Genomic DNA, 27,638 nt, shown 5'->3' with positions numbered 1-27,638 from the left:
CAAGTTCTGTCTCTTTCTTGCTCTGTGATCTTGCATAAGTTATCTCACATCTCCAAATCTTAGTCTCCTCAGTTATAAAATGGGAATGGTATTAATAATAATGCCTACTTAACCTGACAGTTGTGAGACAAAGGATATGAAAAACAGTATATGAAAGTTCTTTGTAAACTATAAAATGGTGTACCTATTTTTTTATGATTGACTATTTTTAAAAAGTCTGGCATTGAAAACTACTTCAAGAAAATAACCTCTTTATAATGCAGTACTGCATCTATAATTAAAGTTTTCCACTTGCCAAAACAAGGCTCAGATATGAATAGTTTTTTTTTCCATTGCGGAGATATTTCAAACTATGTTAAGACACTAGAAGTCTATGATTTCTATTAGAGTTTGGATTTCTTAACACCAAAATAAAAGTGCTTATCACTTGTAACCACGGTAAGTAAAAGTCTGATAGCTGAAGGATGGTAGGTCAAAATACTGTCAGTTTTTCAATAAAGAGTTAGCAGGGTGAGGTAAAGGAGCTGCTTGTGGTATAAGTTCTTTAGGCTGGGTAAGAACTCCTTCCTTTTCTAACTATAGATTTTGGACAGTTTTGTCTTCCTTGGTCCTAGTAACAATGCCTTACTCTAAAACTGGACTTCCAGGTAGAGAAGCTGGGACTAGATCATCTAAGTGGGGAAACCTTTAGAAAGGCTTGTTTCCCACCTCTGCTCCCCACGTCAATGCCTTTCCGTGTCCTTATTCAGCTGCGTTCATCCCATGTACAGTTTGTAATAACTACTACAAGTTCTCACTCAAAATTTCTGTCAGCAACTGCATTATTGGGACCAGTCTGCTATTAACAACATAAACAAATGTTAGAGGCACAGAAGTAAGCATGGAGACAAAGAATAGGTGGCAATGGGGTTACATGACATGAGAACTTAACTTTAGCTCTTCATAAAAATCCCAAGACGACTCAATAATCTGGTGGGAGAAAGGTGGAGGGCAAAGTTCTGACTCCTTATTTTGTCCTTTGAGGGCTGCCATTTAGAAAAGTATACTACGTGGATGTGTAGCCTTGCCCCTATATACTATCATTTATTTTTTCATGTATTAGACAATTCTAAAGCAGAATGGGAATGAGATTTTAAAGAAAATTTAGCCAATGTGCTTGAACCAGGGTAGAGAAAGGTGAGCTGTTACCCACTGATGGAATCAATTCAAGAAAAGCACTCCAAGTGACAACTGGCAGGATTGTTTACAAACATGCACAACACTGTTTATTATGTTTCCTGATTTATCTGATTGGTTATAAATTATAGTATCACAAAGCTGGTAAGGAACCTTCCCAGCTTTCCTCTAATCCTACCTAAGCCACCTATATTTGCTAAACAAATCTGGCCATACTTGCCCTTCTCCATCCAAAGGTCCTTATGACGTTGACATGCTTATATAATATTTCTGTACACTATTTTCTCACTACACTACATTCATTGTGTTAACATAGTCTTTATTAGTCTGCTGAGTGGAGAAAAGACTTCCTTCTCACCCTACTTACCTCGGTTGTCATCCTCATTTTCTTCCCAGGGCTCTTCATTTGCTAGCAATGGGTTCTGCGACTCATTCATACACCTCATAGGAAAAGAGTGTCCATCACCAGGGCTGGTGGGGAAATGAAGGCAATGAGATCCTGCAGCTGACATAGACATTTTATGAAGGTAATAACCCTATTAGAAATAGGAGTGGGGTTCTTAGAAAGATTTAAACCATTTAGCTTATTGGCTAAAACCATTCTGGAATAGGCTCTTACAATAGCATCATTTAGTTGCCCTATTGCTCTCAATTTCTATATATGTTTGTTTGTCTGCATCAGTCTTGACTCTTTTAGTTTTTAAGCAACTCTTTAATTCCTTCCCACAATGGCCAGTATGGCAAAATGCACATAAAGCAAACTTCATAAATACAATTTAATTATGAGTATTCCAATTTATATCCCATTATATTATTGCTTTGGTTCTAAATTTTCAAGAAAAATTAGCAGATTCAGAATCATTGAGAGCAGAAGCAAGAAGAACTACAATCCTGAAGCTTGTAGAACAAAAACCACATTCACAGAAAGATAGACAAAATGAAAAGACAGAGGGCTATGTACCAGATGAAGGAACAAGATAAAACCCCAGAAAAACAACTAAATGAAGTGGAGATAGGCAAGCTTCCAGAAAAATGATTCAGAATAATGATAGTAAAGATGATCCAGGACCTCGGAAGAAGAATGGAGGCAAAGATCAAGAAGATGCAAGAAATGTTTCTAAAAGACCTAGAAGAATTAAAGAACAAACAAACAGAGATGAACAATACAATAACTGAAATGAAAACTACACTGCAAAGAATCAATAGCAGAATAACTGAGGCAGAAGAACGGATAAATGACCTGGAAGACAGAATGGTGGAATTCACTGCTGTGGAAGAAAATAAAGAAAAAAGAATGAAAATAAATGAAGACAGCCTAAGAGACCTCTGGGACAACATTAAACACAACAACATTTGCATTATAGGGGTCCCAGAAGGAGAAGAGAGAGAGAAAGGAACAGAGAAAATATTTGAAGAGATTATACTTGAAAATTTCCCTAACATGAGAAAGGAAATAGCCACCCAAGTCCAGGAAGCACAGTGAGTCCCATACAGGATAAACCCAAGGAGAAACATGGCGAGACACATAGTAATCAAACTGGCAAAAATTAAAGACAAAGAAGAATTATTGAAAGCAGCAAGGGAAAAATGACAAATAACATACAAGGGAACTCCCATAAGGTTAACAGCTGCTTTCTCAGCAGAAACTCTACAAGCTAGAAGAGAGTGGCATGATATACTTAAAGTGATTAAAGTGAAGAAACTACAACCAAGATTACTCTACTCAGCAAGGATCTCATTCAGATTCGATGGAGAAATCAAAAGCTTCACAGACAAGCATAAGCTAAGAGAATTCAGCACCACCAAACCAGCTCTACAACAAAAGCTAAAGAAACTTCTCTAAGTGGGAAACATAAGAGGAGAAAAGGACCTACAAAAACAAACCCAAAACAATTAAGAAAATGGTCACAGGAACATACATATTGATAATTACCTTAAATGTGAATGGATTAAATGCTCCAACTAAAAGACACAGGCTTGATGAATGGATACAAAAACAAGACCCATATATATGCTCTCTACAAGAGACCCACTTCAGACCTAGGGGCACATACAGATTGAAAGTGAGGAGATGGAAAAAGATATTCCATGCAAATGGAAATCAAAAGAAAGCTGGAGTAGCTATACTTGTATCAGATAAAACAGACTTTAAAATAAAAAATGTTATAAGAGACAAGGAAGGACACGACATAATGATCAAGGGATCAGTCCAAGAAGAAGATATAACAATTATAAATATACATGCACCCAACATAGGAGCACCTCAATACATAAGGCAACTGCTAACAGCTATAAAAGAGGAAATCAACAGTAACACAATAATAGTGGGGGACTTTAACACCTCACTTACACCAATGGACAAATCATCCAAAATGAAAATAAATAAGGAAACAGAAGCTTTAAATGACACAATAGACCAGATAGATTTAACTGATATTTATAGGACATTCCATCCAAAAACAGAAGATTACACTTTCTTCTCAAGTGTGCATGGAATATTCTCCAGATAGATCACATCTTGGGTCACAAATCAAGCCTCAGTAAATTTAAGAAAACTGAAATCATATCAGGCTTCTTTTCTGACCACAACGCTATGAGACTAGAAATGAATTACAGGGAAAAAACGTGAAAAACACAAACACATGGAGGCTAAACAATACATTACTAAATAACCAAGTGATCACTGAATAAATCAAAGCGGAAATCAAAAATACCTAGAGATAAATGACAATGAAAATACGACTATCCAAAACCTATGGGATGCAGCAAAAGCAGGTCTAAGAGGGAAGTTTATAGCTATACAAGCCTACATCAAGAAACAAGAAAAATTTCAAGTAAACAATCTAATCTTACACCTAAAGGAACTTGAGAAAGAAGAATAAAAAGAAAAACCCAAAGTTAGCAGAAGGAAATAAATCATAAAGATCATAAAGAAATAATGAAATAGAAACAAAGAAACGATAGCAAAGATCAATAAAACTAAAAGCTGGTTCTTTGAGAAGATAAACAAAATTGATAAGCCATTAGCCAAACTCATCAAGAAAAAAACAGAGAGAACTCAAATCAATAAAATTAGAAATGAAAAAGGAGAAGGTACAACAGACACCACAGAAATACAATGCATCCTATGAGACTACTACAAGCAACTCTATGCCAATAAAATGGACAACCTGGAAGAAATGGACAAATTCTTTGAAAGGTATAACCTTCCAAGACTGAACCAAGAAGAAACAAAAAATATGAACAGACAAATCACAAGTAATGAAATTGAAACTGTGATTAAAAACCTTCCAACAAACAAAAGTCCAGGACCAGATGGCTTCACAGGTGAATTATATTGAACATTTAGAGAAGAGCTAACACCCATGCTTCTCAAACTCTTCCAAAAATTGCAGAGGAAGGAACTCTCTCAAACTCATTCTATGAGGACAGCATCACCCTGATACCAAAACCAGACAAAGATACTACAAAAATAAAAAGAAAATCACAGACCAATATCACTGATGAATATAGACACAAAAATCCTCAACAAAAGACTAGCAAACAGAATCCAACAACACATGAAAAGGACCATACACCATGATCAGGTGTGATTTATCCCAGGGAAGCAAGGATTCTTCAATATATGCAAATCAATCACTGTGATACACCATATTAACAAATTGAAGAAAAAAACCATATGATCATCTCAATAGATGCAGAAAAGGCTTTTGACCAAATTCAACACCCACTTATGATAAAAACTCTCCAGAAAGTGGGCATAGAGGGAACCTACCTCAACATAATATAGGCCATATATGACAAACCCACAGAAACATCATTCTCAATGGTGAAAAACTGAAAGCATTTCCTCTAAGATCAGGAATGAGACAAGGACGTCCACCCTCACCATGATTATTCAACATAGTTTTGGAAGTCCTAGTCACGGCAATCAGAGACGAAAAAGAAATAAAAGGAATACAAATTGGAAAAGAAGAAGTAAAACTGTCACTGTTTGCTGATGACATGATACTTTACATAGAGAATCCTAAAAATGCCACCAGAAATCTACTAGAGCTAATCAACGAATTTGGTAAAGTTGCAGGATACAAAATTAATGCACAGAGATCTCCTGCTTTCCTATATACTAATGATGAAAAATCTGAAAGAGAAATTATGAAAACTCTCCCACTTACCATTGCAACATAAAGAATAAAATACCTAGGAGTAAACCTACCTAGGGAGACAAAAGACCTGTATGCAGAAAACTATAAGACACTGATGAAAGAAATTAAAGATGATACCAACAGATGGAGAGATATACCATGTTGTTGGATTGGAACAATCAATATTGTGAAAATGACCCTAGTACCCAAAGCAATCTACAGAATGAATGCAATCCCTATCTAATTACCAATGGCATTTTTTACAGAACTAGAACAAATCATCTTAAAATTTGTATGGAGACAGAAAAAACCCCGAATAGCCAAAGCAGTCTTGAGGGAAAAAAACGGAGCTGGAGGAATCAGGCTCCCTGACTGCAGACTATACTACAAACCTACAGTAATCAAGACAATATGGTACTGGCACGGAAACAGAATCATAGATCAATGGAACAAGATAGAAAGCCCAGAGATAAACCCACGCACCTATGGTCAACTAATCTATGAAAAAGGAGGCAAAGGTATAAAATGGACAAAAGACAGTCTCTTCAATAAGTGGTCCTGGGAAAACTGGACAGCTACATGTAAAAGAAAGAAATTAGAATACTCCCTAACACCATACAGAAAAATAAACTCATAATTGATACGAGGGCTTCCCTGGTGGCCCAGTGGTTGAGAGTCCGCCTGCCGATGCAGTGGACATGGGTTCGTGTCCCGGTCTGGGAAGATCCCACATACCGCAGAGCGGCTTAGGCCTGTGAGCTATGGCCGCTGAGCCTGCGCGTCCGGAGCCTGTGCTCTGCATCGGGAGAGGCCACAACAGTGAGAGGCCCGCAAACCACACACAAAAAAAAAAAAAAATGGATTCAACACATAAATATAAGACCGGACACTATAAAACTCTTAGAGGAAAACATACGAAAAACTCTTTGACATAAATCACAGCAAGATCTTTTTTGATCCACCTCCTAGAGTAATGGAAATAAAAACAAAAATAAACAAATGGGACCTAATGAAACTTCAAATCTTTTGCACAGCAAAGGAAACCATAAACAAGACGAAAAGACAACCCTCAGAATGGGAGAAAATATTTGCAAATGAATCAACGGACAAAGGATTAATCTCCAAAATATATAAACAGCTCATGCAGCTAAATATTAAAGAAACAAACAACCCAATCAAAAAATGGGCAGAAGATGTAAATAGACATTTCTCCATAGAAGACATACAGATGGCCAAGAAGCACATGAAAAGCTGCTCAACATCACTAATTATTAGAGAAATGCAAATCAAAAGTACAATGAGGTATCACCTCACACCATTTAGAATGGGCATCATCAGAAAATCTACAAAAAACAAATGTTGGAGAGGGTGTGGAGAATAGGAAACCCTCTTGCACTGTTGGTGGGAATGTAAATTGATACAGCCAGTATGGAGAACAGTATGGAGATTCCTTAAGAAACTAAAAATAGAATTAACATGTGATCCAGCAATCCCACTACTGGGCATATACCCAGAGAAAACCATAGTTCAAAAAGACACATGCACCCCAGTGTTCATTGCAGCACTATTTACAATAGCCAGGCCATGGAAACAAGCTAAATGCCCATCAGCAGAAGAATGGATAAAGAAGATGTGGTACATATATACAATAGAATATTAGCCATAAAAAGGAACGAAATTGAGTCATTTGTTGAGACATGGATGGATCTAGAGAGTGTCATACAGAGTGAAGTAAGTCAGAAAGAGAAAAACAAATATCATATATTAATGCATGCATGTGGAACTTAGAACAATGGTACAGATGAACTGGTTTGCAAGGCAGAAGTTGAGACACAGATGTAGAGAACAAATGTATGGACACCAAGGGGGAAAACTGCGGTGGGGTTGGGATGGTGGTGTGCTGAATTGGGCGATTGGGATTGACATGTATACACTGATGTGTATAAAATTGATGACTAGGGCTTCCCTGGTGGCGCAGTGTTTGAGAGTCCACCTGCCGATGCAGGGGACACGGGTTCGTGCCCCGGTCTGGGAAGATCCCACATGCCACGGAGCAGCTGAGCCCGTGAGCCATGGCCACTGAGCCTGCGCATCCGGAGCCTGTGCTCCGCAACTGGAGAGGCCACAACAGTGAGAGGCCTGCATACCGAAAAAAAAAAAAAAAAAAAAAAAAAAAAAAAAAAAAATTGATGACTAATAAGAACCTGCAGTATAAAAAAGCAAACAAAAAACAACTAATACTAAACTTTCTTTGGGTTATTTGTATGGAATTATGTTAATATAGATGTTTCAGACATTACATGAAATTTCTAAAAATCTTAAATGTTCTGGTATAATAAGTCATAATTCTAGTTATTGCTTTAAAATGTATATCTCAGAAATAACTAAATTTCTTTGTCAATTGCATTATTATGAACTTTCATCAAATCTTTAACCATGGTCATTTTTAAGTCTTTTGTCATTTACAGACAGTTCTGGTTGTACTCTGATGCTTTTGCAAAAATGTTCCTATAAGAGGGTTTCATCTCCAAGGAATTCATGCAAAAGACTCTGACAAGTACAGGTTTCTGGTAACTGACTATACTGCTGAACTGAATGAATAAGCTTTTTGAGAACTGAAATGGAAAACTGATGAATTCATAAAAGTGCTAACAAAAGATCAAGATAAAAAAATTAATTACATGGGACTGAGTGTACTGATGAGGATGATTATAATTTTTGTGACTTTCTGTTTGAATAAAAAAAAGTACCATTGAATTCACTGGAGATAACGTGCTGTGAATTGGTGATAGATAATAATAATGGCTGAATGCCCTGTTATTTGGCTTGTATGGCAGGAACGTTATTAAAAGGTGGGAGAAAGAGCCAAAGTGAGGCATTTCTAAGAGTGCAGATCCTTGGGGCAATTATCCTCCCGCAGATTTGATAGTTCTCTACAGATGATGTAACTATACTGATTATAAGTGAGTGGGCTTTGATTTTTGCTCTTGTTCTTTATTCCAAAGAAGACTCATTTTAAACCTCCCTTTGGCGTAGTGTTATTGTGTGTTTGTGTATGTATGTGTGTGAGTGGGGTGCAAATAATTGCTGGTATTAGTTATTAATCAACATTACCCACTGACACAGTTTTGTCTTGTGATTTATAGCCAGGGCATAGGATATACCACAGCTTTTAAATAAGTGAGCCTGTAAAACACTAGCTGGTACAGAGGAACTACTAGGGCAATTAATGAAGAGGAGAAAATCTTTCTTAATTACCACCTTACTCCAGAAAAGTTTCCTCAAATAAGTGAACAAATGGCGGTATCCCTGTCTGAAGAATGGATCTAAAGGGGATTGCAAGAAGCCTATAAATAAGCTTTGCTCTAGATCTAGTTTAGTTGATAGTAGTTTTAATCTGATTCATGAAGTCACTCAGAGGACACAAGCTCATCTCTCCTTCATTGCTTTCTCTTCATTCCTGTTGCAATTATAAGAATTACCTAGAATCTCTAAATCAATCTTTGTTTGTTCTTGCTTTTTGTTCTTATTTAAATTAAAAACTTTAACTTTTCCCTCCATGAAAGTAATATAAGCATTTAATCCCAAAATATGAAAAGTGGAGAAAAAAAATTCTAAGACTGTTGGCCATACCACTTAGAGCATTTTGGGGGTATATTTCTCCTCTGTTGTTTTTCTTCTCCATATATTTGTTTTTTCATTTATAAATTATTTTATTTTTTAATTGTTGTATAGTTGATGTACAATTTCATATAAGTTACAGACGTACAATATAGTGATATACAATTTTTTTTTCAATCCCAAACTCCCTAACTATCTCCCCCTGCCCCCACTTCGCTCCTGGTAACCATAAGTTTGTTCTCTGAGTCTGTGAGTCCGTTTCTGTTTTGTAAGTAAGTTCATCTGTGTCATTTTTTTTAGATTCCACATAATTGATATCATACAATATTTCTCTTTCTCTGTCTGACTTACTTCCCCTAGTATGACAATCTCTAAGTCCATCTATGTGGCCGCAAATGGCATTATTTCATTCTTTTCAATGGCTGAGTAATATTCCATTGTGTATATGTACCACAACTTCTTTATCCATTCATCTGTCTATAGACATTAAGGCTGCTTCCATGTCTTGGTTATTGTAAACAGTGCTGCAGTGAACATTGGGGTGCATGTATACTTTCAGACTATGTTTTCCTCTGGATATATGCCCAGGAGTGGGATTGCAGGATCATATGGCAGCTCTATTCTTAGTTTCTTAAGGAAACTCCATTACCCAGATACTAAAACTAGATAAAGATACCACAAAAAAGAAAATTACAGGCCAATATCACTGATGAACATAGATGCAAAAATCCTCATCAAAACACTAGCAATCTGAATCCAACAATACATTAAAAGGATCATACAGCATAATCAAGTGGGATTTATCTCAGGGATGTAAGGATTCTTCAATATCCACAAATCAATCAGTGTGATACACCACATCAACAAATTGAAGACTAAAAACCATATGATCATCTCAATAGGTGCAGAAAAAGCTTTTGACAAAATTCAACACCCATTTATGATAAAATCTCTCCAGAAAGTGGGCATAGAGGGAAGATACCTCAACATAATAAAGGCCATATATGACAAACCCACAGCTAACATCCTACTCAATGGTGAAAAGCTGAAAGCATTTCCTCCAAGATCAGGAACAAGACAAGGATGTCAACTCTCACCACTTTTATTCAACATACTTTTGGAAGTCCTAGCTATAGTAATCAGAGAAGAAAAAGAAATAAAAGGAATCCAAACTGGAAATGAAGAAGCTAAACTATCACTGTTTGCAGACGACATGACACTATACATAAAAAATACTAAATATACCACCAGAAAACTAGTAGAACTAATCAGTGAATTTTGTAAAGTTGCAAGATACAAAATTAATACACAGAAATCTGTTGCTTTTCTATACAATAACAATGAAAGATCAGAAAGAGAAATTCAAGAAACAATCCCATTTACTATCACACCAAAAAGGATAAAATACCTAGGAATAAACCTAAGGAGGCAAAAGACCTGTACTCCGAAAACTATAAGACGCTGCTGAATGAAATCAAAGAATGACACAAACAGATGGCAAGATATACTATGTTCTTGGACTGGAAGAATCAATATTGTCAAAATGACTATACTACCCAAGGCAATCTACAGATTCGATGCAATCCCCATAAAATTACCAATGGCATTTTTCACAGATTTAGAACCAAATCTTAAAATTTGTATGGAGATACAAAAGACCCCGAATAGCCAAAGCAATCTTGAGAAAGAAAAATGGAGCTGGAGGAATCAGGCTCCTGGACTTCAGATTATACTACAAAGCTATAGCCATCAAAACAGTATGGTATCAGCACAGAAATAGAAATATAGATCAATGGAACAGGATAGAAGGTCCATATATTTGTATATATCAAAAAACATAAGAATCTCCATGTCCAGTGTTCCAGTAATTCCGTTTCTGGGAATTATTCTAAAGCTAGAGATAAACTAGGCACAAACATGTTCATTGTGGCATTATTTCCAGGTAATAATTAGGAAACAAACTGAACATTCAACACTATGGGAATATATATTTCCCCAATGGTTGGAATATGATGTAGTTAAAAGTAGTGGTTATAAAGACTATATCACAGGGCTTCCCTGGTGGTGGAGTGGTTGGGAATCTGCCTGCCAATGCAGGGGACACAGGTTCAATCCCTGGTCTGGGAGGATCCCACATGCCACAGAGAAGCTAGGCCTGTGTGCCACAACTACTGAGCCCACATGCACAACTACTGAAGCCCACGTGCCTGGAGCCCATGCTCCACAACAAGAGAAGCCACTGCAATGAAGAGTAGCCCCTGCTTGCTGCAACTAGAGAAAGACTGCATACAGCAATGAAGACCCAATGCAGCCAAAATTAATTAAATTAAAAAAAATAAAGACTATGTCACAATAAGGGGAAATGTTTACTATAATTTAAGTGAAAAATGTAAAATTCAAAGTAGTATGTATACTGTTATTAAAAATATGTACAAACACATACAGAAGAAAAACAACAGAGTTATTTAAAAACCAAATTCATGGGCTTCCCTGGTGGCACAGTGGTTGAGAGTCCGCCTGCTGATGCAGGGGACACGGGTTCGTGCCCCGGTCCAGGAAGATCCCACATGCCGTGGAGCAGCTGGGCCCGTGAGCCATGGCTGCTGAGCCTGTGTGTCCGGAGCCTGTGCTCCTCAACGGGAGAGGCCACAACAGTGAGAGGCCCGTGTACCGCAAAAAACCAAAAACAAACAAACAAACAAAAAACCCAAATTCATTTACAAATAACTGGTACCAGTTTACACTGCTACAAACAAAGCATGAGAATGCTTATTGTATCATGCCCTCACCACCTGATTTATCTTTACTAACCTAGTAATGAAAAACTCGGGAAATACAGTTTTACATTGGACTGATATCTAGTGCATAATACAGTCAAAATTGAATTTGCTACTTCAAGGCATGGTTCAGCATCAACTTCTTTCAGTGGTAATAATTACCTACCTGGACCCAATAGGTATTAACCAGAACTTCTTGTTATCTCCAAACACCTGCTGGATATTTTTGATGAAGCCAAGGTTGAACCCATTTTTCTCTGGGCCACTTGTAAACACTGGAGTACAGAAGGCCTCTATGACAGAGTAGGGAATTTGAAGAAAAGAAGAAGAGAGCAATAATCAGGACCATTACAGTTTTACAGTTCTCCATGAATGTGACTTGCTTCTACAATATTTTTTTGCTGTGGTAGCATAGGCCCCTCATTCTTAGTTGCTAAATTACTTGGTAAAAACCAGCTTAATCACTTTAATACAAAGTAAGTTTGTTATTAAACATAAAGAACTGGTACACTCTTTTATAAAAAATGTAGAAGAAACACATGATGGTATAAATAATTGAACAGTCATGGGTTAGTATGTGTTTTGTACTGCATGTAAGGAGTGAAAGAACAAATCTAACAGCACTTTATTTGAATCTAAATGGCAGTAACAGCCAAATGGCCTCTATATTTAGAGCTGGGATGAAAGTAATGACACATAAAGAGATGGTAATGACATTGATTTGGTTTTGAAACATTTCAGAAATGAACATGTTCACACTGAAGCCTGCAATGTAAGAAATTGAGTTTTACTCCAGAAAAAATGTCAATGGGTGGACTATAATCACCTCAACGACTATGAGAAATTGGACCATGTTAGTGCACATTATTTTTAGATACACATTTATCCCATTAAGCAAACACTTTCACTGTTGGGCTCTGGCTGCATCTGGCCATTTCCCTTTTGTTCTTTGTTTTCAGATTGTGTTATCATGAAGCTTTTAGTACTTTTCTATGTTGTAGCTGCTCTCTAAGCCAAATATGCTAATCTACTACCCTAGCAACTAAGTGCTACATATATATTTGGTTTAGAAAATAAGTGCAAATACTTTCTTAGCTGTTATCATTATTAGCAAATGAATTCCAAAAGTAGAGTAGCTTTTGCACTATACTTTCCTCAAATGTATCTTAGCTAAACGTTCAGTATTTGGACACTTTCTCCTTAACCCTCATGCATTTATTCGTGTACAGTATAAATATTTGTTTCACCATGAAAACGATTATTGCACTGGATACATCAGAAATGCAATTCTCCAAATAAAAGCCCAGAGTATAGAGTAGTGGAAAAATTTTCAGAGAAAAATTTTCATTTCTTGTGCTCATTTTCTAGAGACTCACTTGTTCAATGTGTTTATCTCATTCCCACAGTCCCTACACAGCTCCTTGATAACTGTAGATATTCAATGATTTGTTGGTTTGGATTTTTTCTCAGGACTCTGTTTTTAGAAGTGTTTAATAAATTAGATTTTTCTATCTTTATTGACCTTGACTTCCTCCTTCTGATGTTCCCTTCTGTACTGATTCTTACCTTCACTTCCTTATGTGAGCACCCTTTCAAAATTTTCAAGCTGAAAATCTGGGGAGCTATTACCCAGAATGAACTATAAAAAGCAATGGTCATTTTTGATTTTGTGTGAGGTTTTATTCACTAATGTTCTCTTTAGTCTGTAAGCTTCATTCACTATGGCTCTCCAGTTTGGTAAAACGTGTTTACATCTGTTTCCGTTTGGAGGCAAAGAGATGTCACTGCAGGTGAAATGTTTCATTGGAAGTTTTTCTCTTCCTTGGGAACAATCCATAGGTCACAGGGATATACATTCATATGTTTTTTTCCTAGTCTTAATATCCAGTCTTACCTAAGGTGGTTTTGTTTCTGCTGACAAGCCAACAGTGGTAACCAAAGAGAATCACAAGGCTGACAAAAAACATGCAGGCCACAAAAAGGAGAAAAAGGACATGGAACTTAGAGCGAACACTGGGCAATTCCCCCTAGAAAAGAAATAATAAACAAACAGAAACAAAGGATTAAAGTCATAAGGTTTGGCTAGTTTTTCTGTATAGGTTAGTACTTTCTTCCATATGTATAAAATGTCTAGCTGTAATTTAAAAAGTCAATTTTGTAAAATTTTTACAAAACAGTTCTTTCTGTGGATGACCATACCTTATTATGGATATGCTATTAGCCTACAAAGCCTAAAATGGATCTTTGCTTAAGTGCAGTTCAGTGTAAAATAGAGTATATAATATACCAATTAGAAAAGGGTAAGGTTAAAAGAGTATACTGAAGCCATAATTGGTATGCAACCTCTTAAAGCTTGTATTCCATTTAGTTTGTAAATTTTGAGTCATTGGCTAGAGGTGATCTTGAGGTCACATGGTTCATCCTCTTGTTTCAAGGTGGGTTATTCTGGAATACTTTATATGTCATGTTTCTTTGGATATATGTGTGCTAAAATTGTCACAGTGATATATGTAGGAAGTTAAAACACATAGGTAGAATTTTAAAATGTTCTACCTCTAAGTCGACTTGATTTTAAGGCTACTGCAAATTTTGTGTGGTTGTTTTTTATAGTTGAAGTAGAATGTGCTGGTATATTACATCCTGTGAAACAGCTGTTTAGACAGTAAAATCATGCAAGATTTGACAGGCAATTGTAAAAGTAGGTAGCTAAAGACTTTTATAGTTAGCTGGGACATCTCATTTTCCATATGGCAACAGTTTTGTTTTTTTAAAGCAGCCCCAGACTAGAATGAATTTTCTAAAGTTCTATAGCATGCATAGCATGCAACATTTTGTCTTCTGAAGAGAACTTTAGAAAACATTTTCAATTTTGGAGTAAGCATTTGGGAGAAAGACTTTTCTTTATTTCCCCCTTTCCTGTGCTGATCACTGTTTTTGTGTGATGAATTGCTTTGAAATATTTCCAAATGCTCTTGAGTCGTAAAGGTGATTCTTGGTTGAAGTAGACCTTGACATTAGGATCTAGTTCTACTACAGTTTGGAAGGAGAAAGTTAAAGCTTGGAAACATTTGGCAAATTCAGATGGTACAGAATTTTTTCATCTCTTAGAGAAGATTTATATTTATTTTGATGTAAGGAAATATTGGGAATCTTCCAGACAGTATGTGTTTGAAGGATGAAGATAAAGTGAAGTAAACCAGTCAGATGCTTTCAGCTGAGGGGTGGTCTGGGTGAAATTTGCTGGGGACAGAGCACCCCAGGAAATAGCTATACCAAGGACTTTGACCTTCATGAACTTTTATGTGAAGTTCCTTTTTGAAATGATTCCTCTATAAAATCTTGGCCTAAGCACCCAAATTGAATTTGATTGGTTTTTGTTTTGTTTTGAATTTATAGGAAAGATTTTGTAGTGGTTTTTGCCTGTGTTTTTGTTTTCATATTCTCTACTTTTTTTTTTTTTTTTTTTTTTGCGGTACACGGGCCTCTCACTGTTGTGGCCTCTCCCGTTGCGGAGCACAGGCTCCGGACACGCAGGCTCAGCGGCCATGGCTCACGGGCCCAGCCGCTCCGCGTCATGTGGGATCTTCCCGGACCGGGGCACGAACCCGTGTCCCCTGCATTGGCAGGCAGACTCTCAACCACTGCGCCACCAGGGAAGCCCCATAATCTCTACTTTTTAAATAAGTTTTTAAAAGGTTTTAAAGCTCACATTTATTTTACTTCTTATCTTTCATGTTTAAATGGACAATAGGAAATGGCTGGGCAGGAGGGACTGATATAAAGTCAGTTCACACTCGGAGGGGCTGAGCTGCAAGTCTTTCCCTTCCCTAATTGCTCTTATAGAACTCTCTTCTGTCTGCCAAAGCATATCTACTGTGTTGTCCCTTGATAAAGTCCTTAATATTTAACTTTCTTTTTTGTTAGAAGAGGGTGATGGCCCTATGTTCAAAATTACCTACTCAGGAGATAACCAAGCTAAATTACTCAAAGCAATAACCACCAGAAACAGTTCAGGGGAATATTGGTAGATTAATCTTATTATCTTAGTTCTAAAAGAATTCATAGCCTCTATGAGGAGATCCATGGCCCAGTGTGGGAGGTGTATATTACTACTTTCTTCATGTCAAATATCAATTTCCTATCAAAGTGCTACTCTTTAAGTTAATATTGAGAGGAGAACCACAATCTGATGGTCTTCTGAATTCTTTATTTCAAAGGAGCTAGAGCTTCTCTATAGTAGGACCATAATGGGCAGTAGGACATGGTACAGTGTTTAAGATGACTGGGCTTAAGAGTTAGACAAGTTCAAGTTCTCACTTTGCAACTTAGAAGCTGGGCGATCCTGAGCAAGTCACTTAACTACTATGACCCTCAGTTTTATCATCTTTAAGTTAGACTAATAATTCCTGCTCTACCTAGTTCACAAGGTTGTGGTGAGGATAAGATGATATAACAGATATGAAAGTGCTTTGAAAATGGTAAAGTACCATACAAATGGAGGTTGCTATTCTTAGGAGTACAGCTAGTCTCCTTGATACATGGCTTTTAAAATACACGGCAGTGTTTACTTTTCATTTTAGGGGAGACTCAATCTGAACTGAGAAATCCATCTTTAAACCACACCAAAGTGCTCTCTGGCTGGAGAGACTGCAAAGAAGCATTTCTCTGAACTGTCAATGCCCTTTTCATTATGAGGGCAAGCCAGGACAGGTTTCCTCATCTAGCATCTGTCAGGCATAAGCTAGTTTATTGTGGAGAAAAAAATGAAGGAATAGGAAATGGGCAAGGCTATTTTCACCCCTTGCTTGTGAATACTGGCACATTTCTGGAGATTAAATAATATCTAGATATTATCTTTCAAGGGTAAAAGAAGCATTCAGCACTGGCTGGCATTGTGGTATTTGACTATTGGCTGACTAGGAGGGCCAAAGGCAAAATGTATGAAATACAACATTGTTTACTCTGTTATCAAAGGGTAGTTTTTAAACAGTAGCCTACTGTGTTAAGGACCAAGTAAAGTCTGTAGTGAAGACCAAGGCTGACACTTTTCCTGCTGAATTGGTTGCAGGAGATTTTTTTATGGTAGTGGCTCAGTGTGTGAATAGAATGCCAAAAAGGTCATGGAAACCTGGGCAATAGATAAGAGATCCTGCGATGTGGAAAGGGGCCAAAGAAGAGATACCAGGATGATGAAGCATTTTGTATTTGGGGAAAATTTATGATAAAACTTCCTTTCTGCTTATACTTTTATATCCCTGAGTTGAGATTTTGATATGTATTATATAATTCCTGATTCTTATAGTTATTAAATATTGGAATTGATTAAGCAAGTCGAAGGGAGAATGCAAAGCCCATACCTCTATAATATTCTACACTATATTTCCTACACTAGTAGGGATCAAAGCACTAATTAATAATTTAAATATTCTCGGCTATTTAGGCTCTCACTGCCTTGCCTTTCTCCTTATTTTCTCCAGTTTATTATAATATATATTCTACTCACAGGATTTATGTGCTTTACCTCTCCCCCTGAGGTGAGATATTCCTGTTATACAGGCTCTTGTGCAATTCCTAAAGTAATAACCAGTAGCCCTGCCCACATCTCTTTTTTGCTATTCAGGTTCAGTTTGGAAAGCCCTCATCATGTAAGGTTATAATGTCTTAGTAACTGTATTGTAGTTGTATGTGGGGAAGACATATCTTCTGGAGTCCATTGGCATGAAATTAAAAAAAAATCACTATACTGCTGCAGATCCCATATACATATGTAAACTGAAAATCTGCCTTCACTTTTTTGGAAATAGATGGAATATAACTGATATCTTCAAGTAGAAGAAAGGTGAAAGTAGGATTTTAAAAAAAGATTTCATTATAATGATTGGAATCATGTTTTGAAAAGTAAAATACTTTCAACATCTGTTTCATTTTTTTAAAGGTATTATCCAGTGTAAGGTTAATCTTTTTCTTTTAACCTTGCACTGGATAATATCTTATGATTTCCTCATTTCTTTCTTTTTTTTTGATGTGGACCATTTTTAAAGTCTTTATTGAATTTGTTAGAATATTGCTTCTGTTTTATGCTTTGGTTTTTTGGCCGCAAAGCATGTGGGATCTTAGCTCCCTGACCAGGGATCGAACCCGCACCCCCTGCATTGGAAGGCGAAGTCTTAACCACTGGACTGCCAGGGAAGTCCCTCAACATGTTTCATTTGATCTTGGCAATGAGCCAGCGAAGCAGGTAGCAGAGCCAGTATTAGAACTCAGTTCTCCTAATACCCTACCCAGAGTTTGTCATACAAAGTTCAAATAAGACTCTCCCTTTTCATTTTGGTCTTTTGTGAAGATGAGTTAATGAATCTTTCTGTCCAGTAGGAATTTTGCAACTTCCTTTGAACAGGGATTTAGAAAGTATTTTCTGACAACGAGGGAGTGCTTTGTCAGCCTTTTTCTTAGGAAACTAGGGATTTAGAATTAGTTTCAACATTTTTCAAACCTAAAATTGGTAAGAAGTAGATTTTTAAAACTTGATTAGATAAATACATTGTAAAGAATCAGTAAGTCTCAAGAGATTAGGTTCCTGAAGGCCCAACAAGATTCTCATGTATGATAGAAACTTTAACTGACATCTAAATAACAGCCTCCTAAATCTCAGAATATTTAATGTGGGAAACTTGTTTTCTGTGCTTTCCTTTCTGATTACTTCAGTATTAGCTACTTCAAAATGTAAAAAAAAAAAAAAAAAAAAAGATAATGTGAACAATGTCACAGATTGGAATAGGTGTGTATTTATTCTTGGTGGGGAGACCCTTCTGGATTTTTTAACTTACTCTCCAGTATTTGATGAAATAGCTGAAGACCGTTGTGGCAATGTACAGGCAATAGAGAACAGAATAAGCTAAGAATTGAAGGAAGAATTTATAGTTGGAAAATCCAATGCAGTTATTAACCCTAAAAAAGGAAAAAAAGAAAAACTAATTTGAAATCAGGATCCATTGATATAGAACACACTGATACAGAGTGAACTATGTTACCCCTGCTGCTTCATTATCTGTTGTGTAGAAACTCAACAGAAATTGAAGTCCCTTAATAGGAACAGACTGGAAACACAAGTTCATTTCTCACTTGTTTTTCTTTTTATTTACAGACACAGAGACAGCTGGCCTACCTAACAGTTCTGGACTGGTTCCTGACACACCCAAGCAAACCTGGATCTTGGATGCTGAAAATGTACTACAATCTCCACAGCTATACTTAGTATAGTATGGCATGTTCTCTTTATAGTTAGATGATTTCATACTGGCTCTCTAGGTCAGACATATAAAATTTGGAGAATTGCTTAAATTAACAATCTAGAGATTTTCAAACATCAGGACAGCTAAAAAAAGAGCTGAATTATGTAATGTCAAAGGGGACAACTATCTGTACTCTCTTTCATTATTATAGCTAATGGACAAGAGACCATTAGCTCTGTGACACCAGGAATTCACTATCACACCTTTGGTGGTATAGTTATTCTTGCTTTAAAATGTTACGTCTTCCCTGTTCCCCACACAAATACAAAGCCCAATGAATTATGGTAGGGGAAACAGGCATTTTACAACTATGCTTAGGAAAGTAGGCATTGAACGACTTTGACGCTATTAGAGGGGAGAAATTAATCAAAAGGACATACCAAGGGCAATGATGATCCATTTTTAATACACACCTACAAAAGGAACAAAATACAGTGTGATAAACTTCAGAATTGAACTCAGGGTATCACCAGTATTTTTACATGGTCCCAGTACACTCATTCTTAGATTCCCACTATAGCTTCTCCAAAACTATTATGTCCTCAGTTGTTCCTAGGATGAGCCAATCACAAAACTTTAGGGTCATGCTGGCAGCAAGTTAAATGCCTAAAATTCCAACCTTTAAAAGGCATTGGGAACTCTAGGATACTGACACAGAGAATAGGTCCAAGATACCTCTCCTCATTTTATTTACTTAGTTTAATAAAAGTAAAGAAGAAAACATGACTGCAGCCTGTGCTTGAATCAAGGGTAAGAGAAACATGGATGGAACAAACACTCAAGAAGAAGGATATGAAGCTTATATTTATTAGCATAAAAATGGGATTTTACAAAGCTGGAGCAATTTGAGTAACAAAATAAAGTAGTATTGACTTCTAACCCCAAATGTAAAATGATTGTCCATGCCCACATATTGATATAAGTAAATGATTTAATAAATAAATGAGGGAGAAGAGACAAATCTCCCATGTAGAGGAATTCCAAATAATTTATGTAGATACTCTGCCTGCAAGGCAGGGTGGGGGAAGCATAACTTCTCATTCCTTTAGTGTTGGCTCTACACAGAGATTTCCTTCTAAAGAGTACAGTATGGGGTGGGGGAGGAAGAAGAGTAACTTTACAGTGGAGAAGTCTGGCAAACACTGCCTCAGTCAGATGATTAAGATTAACATTGCAGTAAGTCATGTCTATGGTACGTACCCTTGATATGATATAATGAGAAGGGCACTTAATCTCTCTGGTCTTCCTCCCCCAAAAGACATTATCTAAATCTAATCATGAGAAAAATATCAGACAAATCCCACCTGAGGGATATTCTGCAAAAAACCTGACAATTCTAAAAACCGTCAAGGTTATCAAAAATAAGTAAAGTCTGAGAAACTGTCACAGCTAAGAGGAGCCTAAGAAGACGTGACAACTAAATGTAATATGGTATCCTGGATAGGATCCTGTAACAGAACAAAGACATCAGGGAAAAACTGAGAAAATCTAAATAGAGTATGGATTTTGGCTAAAAATAAAAAATCAATGCTGGTTCATTAATTGTAAGAAATGTACCACATTAATGTAAGATATTACATGGGAAATGGTGTGGGGCGTATGAGAACTATCTTTACAATGATTCTATAAATATAAAACTGTTCTAAAATAAAATTTTTATTTTTAAAAATGCAGTTTTATTTCTCTTTCCTATCTTTATAATAGTTTGAATCATCATCATCCCTGTGAGCGTATTTGTCATGTGCTCATTGTGATTGAAAGGAAATGCTCTTTAGGATCAACATGTTAGGATCAGTCACTTGGTTTTTAAGGTAACCATCAGTGGCCAAGCTCAGCCCAGGGGAATTATGGCTGTCACTTACATGGCACAGACAGAGCAGTGGTGGCAGCGATCTGGCTTGATCAAATGGCACCGGTCACAGAACCTTACGGCTATAGGAAAAATAAGGTGGTTAGCACTGGTTAGGGATCAATATGACACCATATATCTTACTAGCCAATCTGGATGACTTGTTATACATTGATTACAGGTACTCAAACTCATCTCATTTCAAGTTACCAAGCAAAAGACAGATCACATAAGAGAATTGTGGTATGTATTTTTTCCCTGTTGGATCAATCTTAAAAGCACCTTTCGGGGGATGAGTGTAAGGGGAAAATTTTCATATCTGGATATCTGATCATAGAATTCTGTATTATGAAATAAAATATACTGTCAATTGCTTGAGTTATCTTGGGAAAATCATTTAGCCTCTGCTTATTCCAACTTTCCTATCTGAAAACAGGATTCATAATTTATCTCCTCTCTCCTGAGGTTGGATTGTATGAGGTGGATAAAACTCCTAAAGCATGGTAAAGAAGGTGGTTCTTAGAATAAGAATTTGAAGAATAGAAGAGACATTCTAGAACAAATTAGTTCAATTGACCATTCCACAGATATAGAAAATAAAGACCTGAGCCATGTCAAGTAACTTACACAAAATCACACAGTAAGCAAGTGGCAAGGCTGTGACTAGTACAGTTTTTCTGACCCTTTAGTTCAGGATTCTTTTCACTTTGTAAGTATGATATAAAAAATCAGTTCTCCTTCCCTCTCTACCTCCTTCCTTCTTTTCTTTATTTCCTTACATGAAAGACATTTTCCTTTCCTTCTAATTTTCTCTGTGTTCATTGATAGAGTATGACTGTTTAATGTGATTATTAAGTGTAACAACTAAAATTATGAAAATTTGAGCTAATATAATTATTAAACCTAAAGTGTACCTTAAGCACACATAACTGATTCAACATAATGAACTATTAATTCAGCAGAGTTTCTGTGTTCATTCTAGCAATGTGGTGGTGGTGGTGACCAAAGTATGGCTATAACTGAGGTAACAAGGAGGGGAGAGGGACATGCATGTTTAGTTCCTTCAACATGTTTTTAAAGATACAGTCAAATGCCACTGTCCAGTTTAAGCCACCATCACCTCTAACTTAGATGACTGCAATAGCTGCCTAATTATTTATTTTGCTTTCATTCTTGTCCCCTCACAATACATTCTCTATAGAATAGCCAGGTGATTTGTTAAAATCTAAATCAGATTATATCACTCTCCACTAAAAACCTTCAATCGAGTTCCAAAACCTTTAGCATGGCAAGTTACTTTTTTTTTTGGTGGCTCTGCATGGCTTGTGGGATCTTAGTTCTCTGACCAGTGATTGAACCTGGCCCCCGTAGTGAAAGCACTGAGTCCTAACCACTGGACCACCAAGGAATTCCTGCAAGTTACTTTTTCTTATTAAGGTCTCAGATCAAATGACATTGCCTCTGAGAAGCCTTCTCTATTACTCTATATCATGAGGGCTGCAAACAAATGCTTCAAGGGTCCAGGGAACAGTGAGTAGTGAGTGAAGAACCTGAGAATTTGTGCCATGTTTAAAAAGAGTGGCTACTACTCAGCTCTAGCTAATTTTTGCCATGGGGAAATGCAGATCGAATGTTACCAGTGTCTGAGTTTTCAAGAGTAGCCCAAAATGTGGATTTTCATGCAGAAATATTCTAATTGTTAAAAATTAGTAAAAAATGCAAAGTTTTAAAAGACATATTAGAGGTCAAACAGAATATATCTCTGGGTCAAATTCCTCCCATATACTTCCAGTTTGTAATCTCTGCTCTATCACACCATTCTGTTTACTACTGTTTGAAATTATATAGAAAATTTCTTGTCTGTTTCCTTTTCAATATACTTCAGTATGCATGAAGACTTTTACAAAAACCATAACCACCATGACATTAATGCTTTAACAAAGAAAATAAATCTTTAATATCATCTAATACCCAGACTATATTAAGACATCCTCAATTGTCATATGGGATCTTAATAAATATTGGTTGAATAAATAAATGATAAATAGATGAACATAAGTGTCCAACAGTATACTTCCCAAAGCCTTGAAACACGATCTTCCTTATTAGAAAATTAGAATTACTAGTCAAAAAAGCATTCGTTTTCAAATTTTAAAAGGTGGAGAGGGCTTCCCTGGTGGCACAGTGGTTAAGAATCTGCTTGCCAGTACAGGGGACATGGGTTTGAGCCCTGGTCTGGGAAGATCCCACATGCCGAGGGGGCAACTAAGCCCATGCGTGAAAACTACTGAGCCTGTGCTCTAGAGCCCACAAGCCAAAACTACTGAAACCTGCACACCTAGAGCCCGTGCTCCGCAACAAGAGAAGCTACTGCAATGAGAAGCCCGCACACTGCAATGAAGAATAGCTTCCACTCACTGCAACTAGAGAAAGACCACGTGCAGCAACAAAGACCCAACTCAGCCAAAAATAAATAAATAAATGTATAAAAAATAAATAAATAAAAGGTGGAGAATTGCTCAGCCATAACTGTTCCACTCATGCAGATGAAAACTAACAATAAAACTCCATAGTGAGTATTACTGAAAAAAATGAAGACATATCTGCACAAACACTTGTACAAGAATTTCATAGCAGATTTACTCATAATAGCTGAGCACTGGAAACAACCCACTTGAGCATCAACTGGTGAACTGATAAAGAAAATATGATATTCATACAATGAAATACTACTCAGAAATGACAATGAAAATACTAGGAACCAAAACCTATGGGGAAAAAGCAAAAGCAGTTCTAAGATGGAAGTTTATAGAAATACAATGCTACCTCAGGAAACAAGAAAAATCTCAAATAAACAACCTAACCTTACACCTAAAGCAATTAGAGAAAGAAAAACAATAAAAACCTAAACTTAGCAGAAGGAAAGAAATCATAAAGATCAGATCAGAAATAAATGAAAAAGAAATGAAGGAAACAATAGCAAAGACCAATCAAACTAAAAGATGGTTCTTTGAAAAGATAAACAAAATTGGTAAACCTTTAGCCAGACTCATAAAGAAAAAAAAAAGCAAGAGGGCTCAAGTCAATAAAATTAGAAATGAAAAAGAAGTTACTCACTGACAATGCAGAAATACAAAGGTTCATGAGAGACTACCACAAGCAAATATATGCCAATAAAATGGACAACCTAGAAGAAATGGACAAATTCTTGGAAAAGTACAACTTTCCAAAACCGAACCAGGAATAAATAGAAAATATAAACAGACTAATCACAAGCACAGAAATTGAAACTGTGATTAAAAATCTTCCAAAAAACAAGAGCCCAGGGCCAGTTGGCTTCACAGGAGAATTCTATCAAACATTTAGAGAAGAGCTAACATCTATCCTTCTCAAACTGTTTCAAAATATATCAGAGTGAGGAACACTCCCAAACTCATTTTATGAGGTCCCCATCACCCTGATAGCAAAACCAGACAAAGATGTCACAAAAAAAGAAAACTACAGGCCAATGTCATTCATAAACATAGATGCAAAAATCCTCAACAAAATACTAGCAAACAGAATCCAACAGCACATGAAAAGGATCACACACCATGATCAAGGGGGGTTTATCCCACTAATGCAAGGATTCCTCAATATACACAAATCAATCAATGTGATACACCATATTAACAAACTGAAAGATAAAAACTCTCAATAGATGCAGAAAAGCTTTTGACAAAACTCAACACCCATTTATGATAAAAACTCTCCAGAAAGTGGGCAGAGAGGGAGCCTACCTCAACATAATGAAAGCCATATATGACAAACCCACAGCCAACATAATTCACAATGGTGAAAAACTGAAAGCATTTCCTCTAAGATCAGGAACAAGACAAGGGTGCCCACTCTTGCCACTATTATTCAACATAATTTTGGAAGTTTTGGCTATGGCAATCAGAGAAGAAAAAGAAATAAAAGGAATACAAATTGGAAAAGAAGAAGTAAAACTGTCACTGTCTGTGGATGACATGATACTATACATAGAGAATCCTAAAGATGCCACCAGAAAACTACTGGAGTAAATCAAATTTGGTAAAGCTGCAGGATACAAAATTAATGCACAGAAATCTCTTGCATTCCTACACAATAACAACGAAAAATCAGAAAGAGAAATTAAGAAAACACTCCCATTTACCCCTGCAAAAAAAAAGAATAAAATACCTAGGAATAAACCTACCTAAGGAGGCAAAAGACCAGCATGCAGAAAACTATAAGACACTGATGAAAGAAATCAAAGACGATACAAACAGATGGAGAGATACACCATGTTCCTGGATTGGAAGAATCAGTATTGTGAAAATGACTCTACTACCCAAAGCAACCTACAGATTCAATGGCATCCCTATCAAATTACCAATGTCATTTTTCACAGAACTAGAACAAAAAAGTTTACAATTTGTGTGGAAACACAGAAGACCCCAAACAGACAAAGCAATCTTGAGAAAGAAAAACGAAGCTGGAGAAGTCAGGCTCCCTGACTTCAGACTATAGTACAAAGCTACAGTGATCAAGACAGAATGGTACTGGCAAACGAACAGAAATATAGATCAATGGAACAGGATAGAGAGTCCAGAGAAAAACCCACGCACATATGGTCACCTTATCGTTTTTTTTTTGTTGTTTACGGTAAGCAGGCCTCTCACTGTTGTGGCCTCTCCCGTTGTGGAGCACAGGCTCCGGATGTGCAGGCTCAGTGGCCATGGCTCATGGGACTAGCCGCTCCATGGCATGTGGGATCTTCCTGGACCAGGGCACGAACTGGTGTCCCCTGCATCGGCAGGCGGACTCTCAACCACTGTGCCACCAGGGAAGCCCTGGTCACTTTATCTTTGATAAAGGAGGCAAGAATATAAAATGTAGAATAGACAGCCTCTTCAATAAGTGGTGCTGGGAAAATTGGACAGCTACATGTTAAAGAATGAAATTATAACACTCCCTAACACCATACACAAAAATAAACTCAAAATGGATTAAAGACCTAAATGTAAGGCCAGACGCTATAAAACTATTAGAGGAAAACATAGGCAGAACACTCTAAGACATAAATGACAGCAAGATCCTTTTTGACCCACCTTCTAGAGTAATGGAAATAAAATAAAAAATAAACAAATGGGACCTAATGAAACTTAAAAGCTTTTACACAGCAAAGGAAACCATAAACAAGATGAAAAGACAACCCTCAGAATGGGAGAAAGTATTTACAAACAAAGAAACTGACCAAGGATTAATCTCCAAAGTATACAAGCAGCTCATGCAGCTCAATATCAAAAAAACAAACAACCCAATCCAAAAATGGGCAGAAGACCTAAATAGACTTTTCTCTAAAGAAGATATACAGATTGCCAACAAACACATGAAAAGATGCTCAGCGTCATTAACCATTAGAGAAATGCAAATCAAAACTGCAATGAGGTATCACCTCACACCAGTCAGAATGGGGGTCATCAAAAAATCTATAAACAATAAATTCTGGAGAGGGTGTAGAGAAAAGGGAACCCTCCTGCACTGTTGGTGGGAATGTAAATTGATACAACCACTATGGAGAACAGTATGGCGGTTTCTTAAAAAACTAAAAGTAGAACTACCATATGACCCGGCTATCCCACTACAGGGCATATACCCTGTGAAAACCATAACTGAAAAAGACACACGTACCACAGTGTTCATTGCAGCACTATTTACAATAGCCAGGATATGGAAGCAACCTAAATGTCCATTGACAGATGAATGGATAAAGAAGTTGTGGCACATATATTCAATGGAATATTACTCAGCCATAGAAACGAATGAAATTGAGTTTTTGTAATGAGGTGGATGGACCTAGAGTCCGTCATACAGAGTGAAGTAAGTCAGAAGGAGAAAAACAAATACCGTATGCTAATGCATATATATGGAGTCTAAAAAAACGGTACTGATTAACCTAATGGCAGGACAGGAACAAAGACACAGATATAGAGAATTGAGTTGAGGACACAGTGGGGGAAGGGGAAGCTGGGACGAAGTGAGGGAGTAGCATTGACATATATACACTACCAAATGTAAAATGGATGGCTAGTGGGAAGCTGCTGCATAGCACAGCGAGATCAGCTTGATGCTTTGTGATGACCTAGAGGGGTAGGATAGGGCGGGTGGGAGGGAGGCTCAAGAGGGAGGGGATATGGGGATATATGTATACATATAGCTGATTCACCTCTTTGTACAGCAGAAACTAACACAACATTGTAAAGCAATTATGCTCCAATAAAGATGAAAAAAAATGATGTAAAAAAAAAGAAATACTACTCAGCAGTAAATGGAATGAAATACACAAGAATGTGAATGAGTCTCAAAAACATTATGCTGAATAAAAGAAGCCAGATACAACAGTACATACTGTATGATTCAATTTATACAAAATTCTAGAGCAGGTAGAAGTAATCTATGGTGGAAAACTATCAGAATAGTGGTTGTCTTTGGTTGTGGTGGTGGGATTGACTGGGAAGGAGCATGAGAGAACTTTCTGGGGTGTGGTAATGTTTTCAGAGGTTTTAGTTACACAGGTGTGTACATTTGTCAAACTACTGAATGGTACACTTAAGATTTGTGCATGTTTTGTATGTAAATTCCACCCAAAGAAAAACAATAAAATATTTAGGTGGATGTGTATTGATATCGGCTACTTACTTTGAAATGCATCAAAGAATAAAATGTCTTGCCATCATTAAAAATCTATAAATAACAAATGCTGGGGAGGGTG

The 27,638-nt window shown here is 36.8% G+C and overlaps 1 protein-coding gene across 1 annotated transcript in view; it reads right to left on the bottom strand.

Annotated features, from left to right (window-relative positions):
* ZDHHC15 (zinc finger DHHC-type palmitoyltransferase 15) overlaps nucleotides 1-27,638 on the bottom strand; it is a 131,425-nt gene that overhangs the window by 40,010 nt on the left and 63,777 nt on the right. Inside the window, exons 5-10 of the mRNA XM_060087758.1 lie at nucleotides 20,874-20,943; nucleotides 19,392-19,424; nucleotides 18,547-18,667; nucleotides 13,614-13,746; nucleotides 11,886-12,012; nucleotides 1,544-1,647 (exon numbers count right to left, since the gene is read on the bottom strand). Of these exons, the coding sequence (XP_059943741.1) occupies nucleotides 1,544-1,647; nucleotides 11,886-12,012; nucleotides 13,614-13,746; nucleotides 18,547-18,667; nucleotides 19,392-19,424; nucleotides 20,874-20,943 (588 nt within the window). The remainder of the gene's footprint in view (nucleotides 1-1,543; nucleotides 1,648-11,885; nucleotides 12,013-13,613; nucleotides 13,747-18,546; nucleotides 18,668-19,391; nucleotides 19,425-20,873; nucleotides 20,944-27,638) is intronic.

The sequence above is a fragment of the Mesoplodon densirostris genome, chromosome X, assembly GCF_025265405.1.
Source record: "Mesoplodon densirostris isolate mMesDen1 chromosome X, mMesDen1 primary haplotype, whole genome shotgun sequence".
In the NCBI taxonomy this organism is placed as follows: domain Eukaryota; kingdom Metazoa; phylum Chordata; class Mammalia; order Artiodactyla; family Ziphiidae; genus Mesoplodon; species Mesoplodon densirostris.
Note: the sequence above shows the minus strand (reverse complement) of the source record. Positions and strands in the feature narration are given on the sequence as shown.